This window comes from Eutrigla gurnardus (assembly GCF_963514095.1).
Source record: "Eutrigla gurnardus genome assembly, chromosome: 2".
Taxonomy (NCBI): Eukaryota; Metazoa; Chordata; class Actinopteri; order Perciformes; family Triglidae; genus Eutrigla; species Eutrigla gurnardus.
In genome coordinates, this window is record NC_139916.1 from 11,333,431 (window position 1) to 11,346,875 (window position 13,445).

At 43.2% G+C, this 13,445-nt stretch overlaps 1 protein-coding gene across 3 annotated transcripts; it reads left to right on the top strand.

Moving 5' to 3' along the window:
* Positions 1 to 85: 85 nt before the first annotated feature.
* tfap2c (transcription factor AP-2 gamma (activating enhancer binding protein 2 gamma)) lies at positions 86 to 11,466 on the top strand. Of its 3 annotated transcripts, none has more exons than XM_084039537.1 (8): positions 86 to 148; positions 3,719 to 4,174; positions 4,607 to 4,658; positions 5,979 to 6,050; positions 6,618 to 6,840; positions 8,074 to 8,192; positions 9,548 to 9,689; positions 9,852 to 11,466. In XM_084039537.1, exons 1-8 carry the CDS (start codon positions 119 to 121, stop codon positions 10,144 to 10,146), a joined length of 1,389 nt encoding a protein of 462 aa, XP_083895663.1. In that variant the 5' UTR covers positions 86 to 118; the 3' UTR covers positions 10,147 to 11,466. The 3 variants fall into 3 exon arrangements, with proteins under 3 accessions (XP_083895663.1, XP_083895661.1, XP_083895662.1); XM_084039535.1 differs by lacking the exon at positions 86 to 148 and adding an exon at positions 2,740 to 3,099; XM_084039536.1 differs by lacking the exons at positions 86 to 148; positions 5,979 to 6,050 and adding an exon at positions 2,744 to 3,099.
* Positions 11,467 to 13,445: the final 1,979 nt, after the last annotated feature.

Here is a 13,445-nt window from a genome sequence, read left to right on the forward strand (position 1 = left end):
CTGTGAAGGCGCATGCGCGTTGCGCGTCCCTCAGGTGAAGTCGGCAACAACGTGAACCTCTGGTGGTTTCAGTCATTCGCTGCGTGTCAGTGGGATTGCTGTGACCGGAGCCTCGCAGATGTCTGTGCTGGAGAGGATAGACTGGAGGGTGAGTTCTCTGCTCGTATACAGCTGACTTAGTTTAACCCAGCCCGCATCATGTCTATCGCCTTTGCTGCTGAGCCTATATTTGTTTTATTACTTTCCACCATAATCACCTGTTTGTAATAACGCAGCGCCGTCTGCGCTTTAGTAAAATAAATAAATAAAAGTGATTAATGTCAATAAGACCAAGGCTGTATTGTCTCCAAAAACAGTCGAGTTATTAAGGCTATTGAATTACAATTAAAAAAATAAATCTTCAATCAATATCAAATAATAATTAGGCATATTGGTCGTTCGTGATTTCTACAAAATAGCCACACCTGATAAAAAAATATATATATTTTTACAGTATGCGGATTAATATGGGATATGTGGTGTTCTGTATGAATTTATTTTTTTAACCTTTTAACTGGCCTTTCAACATAATTTAGTACAGTATGGACAGTAGGCCTACGTCTATCTAAACTAATTGAAAAATCCGCCAATTTAAATCACTGATTTGCGTGACATGTTTTAATCTGTCCGTGCGTGGATCCATTTAATCTTTACACCTGACTGTCGCCACGGTCGCCTGTCATTAAAATGACAAGCTGGGCATCAAATTCGTTCAAAAACATCCACGTCAGGTCAAGCGTGGCTAACTCCCTTAAGGTCTGCTCTGCGTCTCCGCCGACGTAAAAAATAACATTTAATCAGCGCGCATTTCACTTCGCATCACAACAAGTCAAGAAAAAAAAAAAGAAGGAGATAATCCTCAGTAGTCCTGTTATTCCCATGGACAGCCGATCATCACAGCTTGGGCTGCGCGGACGCCACAGGCTCCTAAAATGCAAAGGTCTGTCCATTAATCTCACAAATGATACATCGGACATTTAGTAGGCTACTGGTCAAATGATACCCAACCAATTAATCCAGCACTCCAAGTAATGCACACAGCATACGACATGACTTCCTGCTGAGGAAGGAGTTATTTTGTAATGTATTGAAAGGGTTAAATTAAATGGACTAAACGTAACAAAAATAATGGACACTGAGGTCATTAGAATTAAAAAAAAAAGAAGAAAAAACATGTTTTATTCTAACGTTTGGCGTTTGAATGCATATAAACTACAAAGCAGCGTCGTTGCAGTGAAGCTCAACCGAAAATGTAAATGAAGTTAAGAAATAGCCGTTTGTTGAGATCTCTTGAGCTTTTTTTGTTGTTTGTTTGTTTGTTTATTTTTGAGAGAATGCTGCTGCTAAACCCTCGGGCTTATTGCGGTTTGAAACAAGCCTCGACTGAGAAACGCCGACTTCACAGTGTCGTGGGTTTGTTTGAATGACAGGTATTCTTTTTGTGTATTCAAATCTGAGAGTCGCGTTATCTGAATGATCTTGCTGATTTGCAACTCAAAAAGGTCACCGAATTTATTTTCAGTCGGTGAACACGACGAGCACAAGGATTTGATCAAGTAAAGCGGTGTGTAGCTATACACGCGAATATCACCACTGCAAATAATAAAACAATAGGATAATAATAATAATAATAATAATAATAATAATAATAATGATAATAATAATAATAATAATAATAATAATAATAATAATAATAATAATGCTAACCATAATAATAACCATCATCATCATAATAATATAACAACAATGATGGCAATCCTTTTACAATAGGAATCGTGAAAATAATAGGCCTACTTGGTGTGGAAAATTGCAATTAAAACACCTGAAAATAATTGCAGTTATTTCATTTTTTAAATATATTTATATCCTGACTTTAACACCAAAAACACAACTAATGGGATTTATTTAGCTCTGAAGTGTGGTTGCTATTATGTACCACGATCAAACACAACACGGCGCTTCTCTGCTGTTAAATTAAGAACACCACCATAAAGATTCTACACCTCGAGCCGAGCACCGTGATTGGCCGAGAGGCATTCCACCGAGCGTCATAACCTCCCCGTGATGCACCCGGTAACTATAGCAACCCGTCCCCGCAAAACAGCATTTAATCCGAGTCCTGTTGGTTCTGGCACAAATCGTGTTGTTTTTTGTTGTTGTTGTTGTTTGTTTTTGGACTCTGCAACAAGTGAAATTATTATTATTTTTTAATAATAATTGGAGGAATATTTTATGAACTTTTAATTTGTAATCTTTCGTTAACCCTCTTCTCTATGTCTATAATTATAGGATATTATATAATCCTGAACAGAGGCCCCCAGGGGTTCTCCCCACACATCTAAAAAAAAAACCCGTCTGAGTTCAGGAGCTAAAAACAAACACGTAAAAGAAAACAAACTCGTCTGTGACACGAAAAAAAAGTTACGCTCTGGGTTAAAGTCAACGAGTTTGAATGCCTGACGCCGCGCAGACGGACGGGATTCTGATTGGATGGACGCGCCGCCAATCAGCAATATTTTTCATTTTCCCCTTTCCCGACGACGTCATCATGCCGGGTGACGCCCCCTTCTTCGGAGTAGTAGAGCCATAGTGCTCCCGCGTGCGCCAATAAGACTGAACATCGTTTTTTGTCCATGAGAGGGAGTCGCGTTTCTTATATGCACCGCTGTCGCCCACTTCCACAACACAACTCCGGCAAACTGAGAGCGGACAGGGGGGGGAATATTGCTTGACAACGATTTATTTTTTTCTGTTGGGGAAACTCATATCTGCGGTTGAATCGTCCGTCGGTCGGTCAGTTCTCCCCATCAACCGTCACCCGCAACTTCGCCTCCTCGCAGCAGCTGACGACGGTGGTTCATGGTCACCAGGAAGCGCTTGATTTTTTTCCCACACCTGGATTAAACTCGCATGCGACGAGATATATATATTCACACGAATATATTATTTTTTTCTTCTTCTTTGACTGTTTTTGTGCGGACGGAGCGCCTGTTTTTTCCACCTCCAGTCAGAATGCTGTGGAAATTAGCCGACAACGTCAAGTACGAGGACGACTGCGAGGTGAGTCTCGATGAGTTTGCAAAACGACGGGGAAACGACCGAACGTCGGAACAAAAAAAAAAAAAGTTTGGGTGGATATTAAAAGGTAGATGTTTATCACATGATAAGACGAATGAAAGATCATAATCGGTCAGCAAAACAGGCGACAAAGAGGAGGAGGAAAAACTGCTGCAAAGTCAGTTTGGGGGGAAATAAAAAAAAGTTGAGACGCCAGCTGTAAAAAGCAAAGCTGTGAATAGTTAATATTTCGATGACAACAACAACAACAAAACAACATTGATACACCCAATAATAACAACCCAATAATATGTATTTTTCAAATGTAGTATAGACTATTTATTACGCTATAATTTGAGTTTTTTACTAATTCATAACAGGGTTAGGGTTATTAAATAACCAATTTAATTAAAATAAAACAATAACAAAAATAGTCTATTTTCTTTCCTACAATAATCATAATAATAATAATACAATATAGGTTAATATTAAATACATTTTTCCCGCTCTGCTCTGAAGCATTCGGCTGTCTTTAGTGGACATCATGACACTTGATTCCCCCCGAGGGACACGTCTCCGCTACCTGCCAGCTTGTCGTTGACCTGTCTCTTCCGTCCCCCAGGAAAGGCACGACGGCAACAGCAATGGGAACCCCCGGCTGCCTCACCTGCCGGCGGTCAGTCAGCACCTCTACAGCCCGTCTCCCTCTATCTCGCACACGGCCAGCACGGACTTCCAGCCCCCGTACTTCCCGCCCCCGTACCAGCCCATCTCCTACCCGCAGTCCGGCGACCCTTACTCCCACCTCGGCGACCCTTTCAACATCAACTCCATACACCAGTCTCCGTCTTCGAACCAGCAGCAGTGGCCCGGTCGGCAGGCCCAGGAGGGGCTCGGCGGCCACGGAAGGAGCGGCCTGGCGAGTCAGATCCTGGGCCTGGAGGGCTCGTCCGGGGTGCGGAGGGAAGGCTTTCGCCGGCCGGAGCTGCTGCCCCAGCACGTGCACAGCATAGAGTCGTCGGTCATCGGCGACAACATGGGCATGCACGACATGGGCCACGGCCTGGAGGACGTCCAAGTGAGTGGATTTACCTGACATGTATCGCACTTTAGAGGACAAGGTGTGTGCGAGCTCGCTGAAGTGTGCGCGTGAGCGTGCACGCTGCATGTGTGTGAGGTAGCCAAGTACCATAACACACTATGAAGTATACAGTAAAGATGAAGTTGATATCATACACCGACATTATATTTATCACAGGAGGTTCATAACAATCAAAGGGCCCCACTTTAACCTCATTACTAATACAATAGTAGTGTAGATGTCATTCCCTGTTCGATAGCATAGCTTTATGTGTTCTGTTTTGCATGAAAGAGTAAATAAGGAGTCATTTGCACAGGCATTGAATATTTTGAGATATATTTTTTTATATATTTTTGCTCTATAATTGGTGTATTTAAAAAAAACAATGCATACGATAGCTTATTGTTTTTTGTGTCCTTTTTTTATCAGCATGTGGATGACCACAGTGTTATTATGGCAGACCAGACAGTCATCAAAAAAGGTGAGTTCATCGCATGCTTTACGACTAATCTAATCTTCATCCACGGTTCTCTTAATTTGCCGAAGAAAAACGAGTTTTGGAGAAATGTGCTGCCTGGGGTACATGTGCCTTTTGTTCAACCGAATAAAGATGCAGTATTTCCTGGCAAAGGGCTGGGATTTTACTGTAAGGGCCGTACTCTGCATACTTGGAATTGTCATAACAGTAACTTCTATATAGTGGCATGTCAGGGCACTCAGTGCTGCAAAAAAAGGAGGAGTGTTGTATTTGTACTTGCACTGCATACAGCGATAATCCTCACAGCCGTGAGATGCACTTATCTAAGCTGGATGTGATCCACGGCCCATTCTGTTGGTGAAGGTGCTTGAATGGTTGCCCAGTGGGGGGGGAAAGAACTGATCCCTTTAAAAAAAAACAAAAAAAACTAAAGACTAAAAAAACAAAAAAAACGACAAGATGTGAAAATTGAGCAATCCCACAGCCTCCGCTGTCGACTGTGAGAGAAGAGGAAAGCGTTGGATCCTCTTTAGGCCGGTTTAAGCTCGCAATTGCAGCTCTTTTCAGTTCACGTTAACAGGAAATTATGAGTTGATCTCGAAGCAGTGTTTGGCTCAGCAGAACCAGCTTTTTTTGCGGGGTGTGGCATTAGGCTTGCATGTGAAGGGCAGTTTAGTTATTTGTCGGGACATGAACTGTTTTTGAGGGAGAACTTATTCCCGCTGTTTTGTCACCAGGGCTTCATTAAACAGACTTTGAGTCAGAGAGCGGCTTGAGCAACAGTATTACTGCTTCGATAGAAAGATAGATAGATAGATAGATAGATAGATAGATAGATAGATAGATAGATAGATAGATAGATAGATAGATAGATAGATAGAATCATTATTTTTCTATGACATACCATTTCAATCACACAAATCCAAGTCTTACCATTCATTTTGAAATTGTAAACTTCACGCTTTAGTCTCTCATTACGATGCCAGACCAACAACACAGCAGCGTGGCTAATTCGATGACATTTATGTGATACTTAACAGCCAGTGTGGTGTTGTGCTTTGTCCGCAAAAAAAAAAAAAGCATTGTGTTACAATATTACGACGCACGGTTACAAGCAGAAAGCCATTTGCACAGCACAATAAACCCAACGAGCCTCCATTTGTTACGGAAATAAGTGACGGCTCATTATGTCGTTCCCATGCTCAAGGGCACGCTATGGGAAATCTAGGTTTTCCACTTGTAAACAATGGCATGTCATCCCCAGCCATGTGCCCCGGAGGAGCCTTAAAGCTCCCATGTGACTCTGTGATTTTTTTGTCTCAGTATTAGGACTACGAGGTGGCAGGAACCTTGATCGCTTACAGAGGACTTATTATCAGGGGGGCATTCTTGCGGGTGAGGATGAAGATAGCTCTGTTTTTGTAGTTGTGCTGTACTGTTTCTTGTTTGTCCGATGACTGTCAGTGATTTTGTGGGGAGGGGGGGGGGGGGGTTAAAAACGAACTCTGTCTAACTTTAGAAGCAGCAAAAAAAAAACACACACACACACATCGCTTAGAAAAGCCTTTGAAGGCAGATAATAAACTGCACTGTAGGTGTATCTGTGGCTTAGTCGAGGGGCTGTATGTGTGTACCTGTTTGTAGATGATGGTGTTTGGCATGAGGGCACTTTTAGATGTTTATCCAAATGTTTGGAAAACCACACAATATTTCCAAAGTCCTTTCCTGCAGCAGACACTGGTTCGCTCAGTCGTGCAGAGCTGCATCAAACTCTTCCTTGTGATTACGTACAAGAAAACACAGATTCCCGTTCCACAGCAAGGATTAGGATGATTAGAGTTTATGTACATACACAGAAAAAAACGCAGATATAAACAAATCCTGTTGCACAAGCAGAATCTTTTTTTTTTCTTTGCTTTTGTTCTTCAGCTCACTTATTTCCCCACTCTGCTAACCTTTCAGGGCCTGTCACTCTCCCCAAAGGCAACGCGCTGGGTCTCCCTTTCCAGAAAGAGTCCCTGCTGGGGATGGTGTCCAACCCCACGGAGGTGTTCTGCTCCGTACCGGGCCGCCTCTCCCTGCTGAGCTCCACGTCCAAGTACAAGGTCACCGTGGCCGAGGTCCAGAGACGTCTGTCGCCACCCGAGTGCCTGAACGCGTCGCTTCTGGGAGGCGTTTTACGCAGGTCAGGACCTGAGAAAGTTGGATTTAATGAGATTTCCCTGTTGCTGTTGTTCGTCCAAAGTCTTCAAAAATTAACAGTTGTTTCACAAAAAGTAGCCAAAACATCATTCATTTTCTTTGTTTTTTTTTTTTTAAATATCTGTCATCTGGTGAGGTTGTCTGCCTCAGATATGAATAATCATCAAACTGAGGAGCTGCGGCTCTGAAGCTCTGTAGACTGAAGCTCAGCAGCCCATGGGAAAGGCTTTCAAAAAGCACAGCTTGGCTCTGTTGCTCTGGCTCATCATTTTTTTTTAATGTTTTTTTTTTTTTTGTGTGAAGTTTCGTGACATTCTTTGTGTGGTCTGCAATTTTGGTTCTCTTGCTTCCTTCGGGGATACGTCACATCAACACAGTTAATACCAAATCAGAAGCTTTGTGCTTTGTGTGTGTGTGTGTGTGTGTGTGGGGGGGGGGGGGGGGGGGGGTCTGAGAGAGTGCGTAGGTTCATCACTGGCTGTGTAGTTGACCTTATGGCACATATGTTAGTGTGGCAGTCTGCTGGGGGGACTGTGAGGTTACAGTATGTACCCGACAGCCCTGACCAGATCCGTTTTTTGTGCTTGGAGTGCACGTTTGCCACTTCCCATGTGTGCCTGTGTTAATGCTGACACGCACACACGCACAAATCACAGACATTTTTAAGTAGGTCATATAGCACTAGGAGGGGGGGTCGTTAGCTAGCAGAGCGATGGGGATCGGGGGGGGGTTATACACACACACACACACACGCCTCCCTAAAGATGCTCCCTCTCTCACCCGCCGCGGAGAGGGAGAGCTTGTCCTCCAGTCATGCGTAAAACCGAATCGGCCATCGCAAGTGGGGAGTTCAAGTGCTCCTGCAGACGCGTGTACAACTGATTTCTCTGCTGCGCCTTTCCACTGGAGGCATCAACTGTGTTAGTGGGGGGTTTTTTTTAGGTCAGGAGTGCCTGTTTGTGTGATTTATTGGTTATCAAGAGGGCACAATGAGAGGACAGGTTCTGTCTGCAGTCTCTGGATCTTGGCTGAGAGTGCAATAATCATACAAATCTATTTTGTTCGTTTCTCCTTATTTATGGGTTATTTGCCCTCAAGCAGAAACTAATCAAAGGAAAATGATGTTTCTGCAATAGACGATAAGAATTACATTTTTATATACGAGTATCAGTGTGTATATGTATATATAATATGTACTTTTTGTGTTCTTCTGCAGAGCCAAATCAAAAAATGGAGGTCGCTCTTTGAGGGAAAAGCTGGATAAGATCGGGCTCAACCTGCCTGCAGGAAGAAGGAAGGCCGCCAATGTCACTCTCCTTACCTCACTAGTAGAAGGTATGACGTGTCCCTTAGTCATGCTTAGGGCCTTTGCAGGTGTAATTGCTGCAGTGGCTGGGATGTCGCCGCCGCGTTAGTGCACAGACAGCAATCTCATTTGCATGCTATGTGCTTTGTAGGCCTGAGCACTGTACATTATGTCCAAACACTATTCGTTGTTGAAATTCTGGATCACAAAAACACAGCGTGGATAACGTTTTTGCTTTCTTGTGGAGCTTTGTTTCAATTTGCACTGCTGTGGTTCCCATGGCGATTCTGTCCGTCCAGGCAAAATCGGGTTTGCTAAGCTAGTCTCAGTCTTTGATATTCTTGACTTAGTAAACGTCTGCATGACATAAACGGGGCCCCCAGGATATCTCATACACCATTTCAGCACCAATTCCCCCACATACGGTTGTATTATTTTGTATCACACAACACACGGTACATCGTCTGACACACGCCTCCTTTAAATACCTGCGTCACGCCACATTGACCACAGACCTTCTGCGATTGACTACCAGGAAGTAACATACTCATAATGACGTCACGGCGTGTCACCTTCACCTTCAATACTAAAAACACAGCTCATACAATAGCCAGATGGTGACGCTTCGTCTACCTTCCGCGGGGCTAAAAGGTAGAATATTTTCCTCTCGCTCCCTACACGCCTAATTTTTATAAATGGGTTGATGATTCTGTGCAGGAGAAAGGCTGCAGGCTTGTGTTATTTAGAGACCTTCAAAGCTGAATTAAGCCTTGTTATCTTGTGTTCGACCTGCCGGGAGGGCCCGCTGACCTTAAAGATTGTGCTTCTGAATAGCCGCCCGCATCCTCAAGTGATGTGCGTGTCTATCAATAAACGGTGCTGTAGGCGCCGTGGGCACTCTCTGCTAGCATTTATCCACATAAGCCCATTATGACCATGCGAGTCAAACCACCCTCAAGATGGAAATATATTCATCTCACTAGTTCCTCTTTCCCCCCCCGAGCTAGAAGACTGAGCCCAGCCGATTATTCAGTAGTTCAGCTGCTTCACTTCATGTGCCTTGATGCTTTTGTGCATCAGGTCCAAAAACGGATTCGCTCGTATAATGCTCTAAATTGATAAATTGCTGAAGCCGGGCCCCTGCTTACCATTTGATCTTTTGCCCACTGTGCCGGAGGACATGCAGCGATAATGACTGTCTAAATAATAATATTCTTTATTCTTTTTTTTTTTTTTTTCCGTAAATACACAGTCTCACTTTGAGACCTAGAGCAAAAGTGTCAACTTGAGTGGTGTTTTTTCTAGACTTTGGACTTTGAGGTGCCTTCTTCTTCTTTTTTTTTTTAGCTCACAAAAGTTTCTTTTCTTCTCCCTCTTCTCTCAGGCGAAGCCGTTCATTTAGCGAGAGACTTCGGTTACGTGTGTGAGACAGAGTTCCCTGCGAAGGCAATCGCTGAATACCTGGGCAGGCCGCACGTGGAACGCAACGAGGTGAACTCTCGCAAGAACATGCTCCTCGCTGCCAAGTAAGTGTCTCGTCTGTACGGGTGCCTTTTGATTCGTGTAAATACACCTCCAGCAAAGTAGGATGTACCACATCTAGTAGTAGACTGAGTTTCCTGTGGACTCAGAATGAAGCAGCACACAGTGCTAATGGGTGTTTTTGTTCTGTTTTTTCCCCCTTTCAGGCAAATTTGCAAGGAGTTCACCGACCTGCTCACTCAGGACCGCTCGCCTCTGGGAAACTCTCGGCCGGCGCCCATCATGGAGCCCGGGATCCAAGGCTGCCTGACCCATTTCAGCCTCATCACCCACGGCTTCGGCTCTCCGGCCATCTGCGCCGCCATGACCTCGCTTCAGAACTACCTGAACGAGGCGCTCAAACAAGTGGACAAGATGTACCTGAGCTCTGGGAGCGACACCCAGGGGTCCTCAGACAGTGGGAGCAAATCTGCAGACAAAATGGACAAGCACAGGAAATGAGAGCTCAGAAAAAGGAGAACCCTTATGAACTAGAGAATCCCAGAGTCCCTTAATCTTGCCGCCCCCCCGTCTGCCCTTTTTTGGACTTTTTGAAAAAAAAAAAAAAGATATTGATTGCTAAGTATTGTCATTTTTGAGAGCTGAACTTGTGGATGAGTGTGTTTGTATGTGTACTCGCACTGTTGAATTTATCTCATTTTTTTTTTGAGAGAGAGAATTTGATGATTTATAAGAACTTGTCACAGCTTGGCTAAAAAAGAGTCCTCGTCGGTACCCGTGGTGAACGCCCATGTACTGGTCCTAATGGGAGCCCACCTTAAAAAACGCACCACCTCACGCTAACCCCTATGCAGCTCCACACGGCCACCGATGTGCTGACGCTACAACTATGGGACCTGCTCTCTGTTGACAAGGGGAGGAAAAAGAACAAAGTGCATTGTGTTTTTTTTTTTTTTTTCTTCCTAAAAGGACATCATTTCAAGATGAGTTGCTGTGGCTGAATTCCTCTCAGCCCCCCTCCCCCCACCACCCCACCCTGCTCTGTCTGGAGGCAAATCCACTGATTTCCTGTGTCTCAATGGACTTGCAAAGGACAATTTTATATGAAAAAGAGAGAGAAGAAAATCCACTTCATTTACCGTCTCTTTTTTTTTGTGCTTGATTTGTACAACCACTTCAAAAATGGATCCAGTGTTATTGTGCTTTGTTCATGAAAGATGATTTGAATCTTATGTAGGCCTGAATGAGAAACGACGATTTTTGGTTTGTCAGTCTGTGTTTGGTCAGAAACCAGAGACTTTACAGCCTCTTCAGTGTTCATGTGGATTACAGTCATAGCAATGCTTCCATTGTTACTCTATCTTTTAAAGCTGGTTATTTTTTGTGACCATGTTAGGTATTCAGCATTCTTAGTTACCACCAACCTACCAACCACTTCAGTCTTGCCGGAGTGTATGCGTGTTGTGAGAATGTGTGTAAAATGTACATATTTCTTTCTTTAAAAAAATGTTTTTAAATTAGACATTAAATTCCAAACATAGAATTTTATCCAGTGTCTTGTCCTGGATGTAAATATTTTCTAATTTATGTTGTAATTTAATGGGCTTGTGTAAATAATGGTATCATTCTGGTGTATGGTTTGGCTTTTTATGATGATGTGTTCAACTTTTATAAATGGGTTAGTTTTTTATCGAGTAGAGGTTAGGAAGTGGGCATGATATACTTTTTTTGAAAATATGTTAAAAGAAAACAAAAAAACTAACGAAAAGAAATACTGTTCAAAAGTTTCAGGAAAAAAAATAAAATAAAATGAAAGATTCAGGCCTGATTCAGTGAGTCAGTGATGTTGCCTTGGCCACACCAAAAACAAATACATATTTGTTTTTTTTATTTTTGCACTATTGTTCCGTGTCCCTTTTAAGCTGTAGTCCACAGACGATGGTTAAGTCATGTGTTGGAAGAGTTTCCTATTAATAAACAGCCAAGAAACATCCCCAAACTAATGGGAACAGTGGCCATCATTATCTCTTCTCACTTAGCTTCACAAATAGGCTGTGTGGCTCAGTGAAGGCAGAGACCTCAAAAGTACATCATGTGATGGACAAAGATGCACAGCTGAGAGCAGACAAATGACTTTCTATGCTTTAAAAAAAGAAACTATAAATACATACTGAAGAGAATGAGCCAAACAGCCCATCCGTTCACATCCCATCGCTTCACTTTTTCCACCGTTTCCCAGTTCTCGGTACTCGGAGAAGGTGTGTCCCCACGTGTCGGTCCGCTTCGAGTTTCAAGGTGTATTTCTACTTTTGAAATGCAGCGCTGCAAGTTTCACTCTGCAGAAGACAATTCCTTTGATGTGTGTGTGTGTGAGAGAAATGGTGCAAAACTGCAGATGGGATTTACATGTGGCGCAAGGTTGCTTAATCATTACTTGCCTAGCCAGTTCCTGCTAATTCATGATTCATCGCCAGTCTGTTTTTTATGCGTTTGGGAGCTTGTGTCTGGCTAAAAAAAGAAATTAACACCAAACCAATTCTGATAGAATCACATGTTCGATGGCTGGGTTTAATAGTATGTTTTGATTTGTAGTCCGTGACATTATACTTGATATATTTGCCTTAGCATTTCTCCTCATATGTGCCGCCTAACCCGTAGATATGTGTCCAGCTTTGGAGGTCAGCAGGTGAAACCAGTGTTTCCCAAAAGGCCAGACTGTATATTAGAGAGGCAGCAGCAGCAGCAGCAGTAGTGTACCATACCTAGCGTTTAAACAAGTATCAGCCTCTCCCCTCAGAACCTGTTTAACCAGACCTGTCAACCTGGTGGCTCACTGCCCTCGCAGCGGTTGACTTTAACTGCCTTCTGTTACTCGTAGCTCGAACGCTTGGTCCTGAGAGAGTAGGGAGGAGGAGGAGGAGGAGGTCAGAAAAGGAGAGGGAGGTATTGGTGAAGGTGGAAGGAGGGCGGCGGACTTTTGAGTGTCTTTGATGACCGGTTGAACGCCGTTGAGACGACAGCCTTCCTGTGTCTGAGGCTTTGATTGGAAGTTATTTGCTCCGTCCTTCCTCTCATGACTCTCTTTCATGTTGTCACTCCGTCTGTCACGTCGCGTCGGCTTTGTTTTGGCAGCCGAGAGCTATTAAACGCACGCATTTCACTTTCCTCACCTTTTAGGAGAGGAGATCCCCTCTGAGCAGGTGTGTTGCTTAGAGCTTTTCAGATGAGTTTCTTAGAAGCAAATCTTCCCCCATAAAATGACCGTTTTAACAGTCATCGCATGTGACCTTAAGTTCTTAAGAAAACGTCTCACAGAACTGGTTTGCATGCATTTTCCTTTTTTTTTGTGCCAAAATCAGACTGTTTAAAGCACTTCCTTAATCTCATGCACGGAGAGTTGCATGAAATGTTTTGGGAAGTAGTGAGCGTTTGACAAGATAAACAAGACTCGAATTATACTGCAAGAGTCGTGTGAGAGTTTGTAAACAATTTGTGGCTACTTTGTTTGTCACCGAGGTGTGCAAGAACTTTTAGAATCCAAGATAACACACTCATTCATAAAGAAATGGTAATATTAGTGTCCTGTAGCTTTCAATATAAGGCAAAGTAAACCAGTTACACAACTATAATAAATAGTGTATAAAATAATCAAATCGTGATCCTACAAGACGGTTATCATGTTTTTAATCAGACCATAATGCACCTGCTTAAAATGTCTCACGCCTTATCACATGTTTTTCAAAACACGGGCCGCATGGTAACTGGTCAACACATTTTCCTCAACTGTGAGACAGTGTGAG

Coding starts and splice junctions, on each gene's coding strand:
- tfap2c (XM_084039535.1), top strand. CDS start 2,950: ATGCGACGAGATATATATATTCACACGAATATATTATTTTTTTCTTCT. Junction 6,051..6,617: donor TCAGGGGGGCATTCTTGCGG/GTGAGGATGAAG, acceptor CTAACCTTTCAG/GGCCTGTCACTCTCCCCAAA. Junction 8,193..9,547: donor CCTTACCTCACTAGTAGAAG/GTATGACGTGTC, acceptor CTCTTCTCTCAG/GCGAAGCCGTTCATTTAGCG.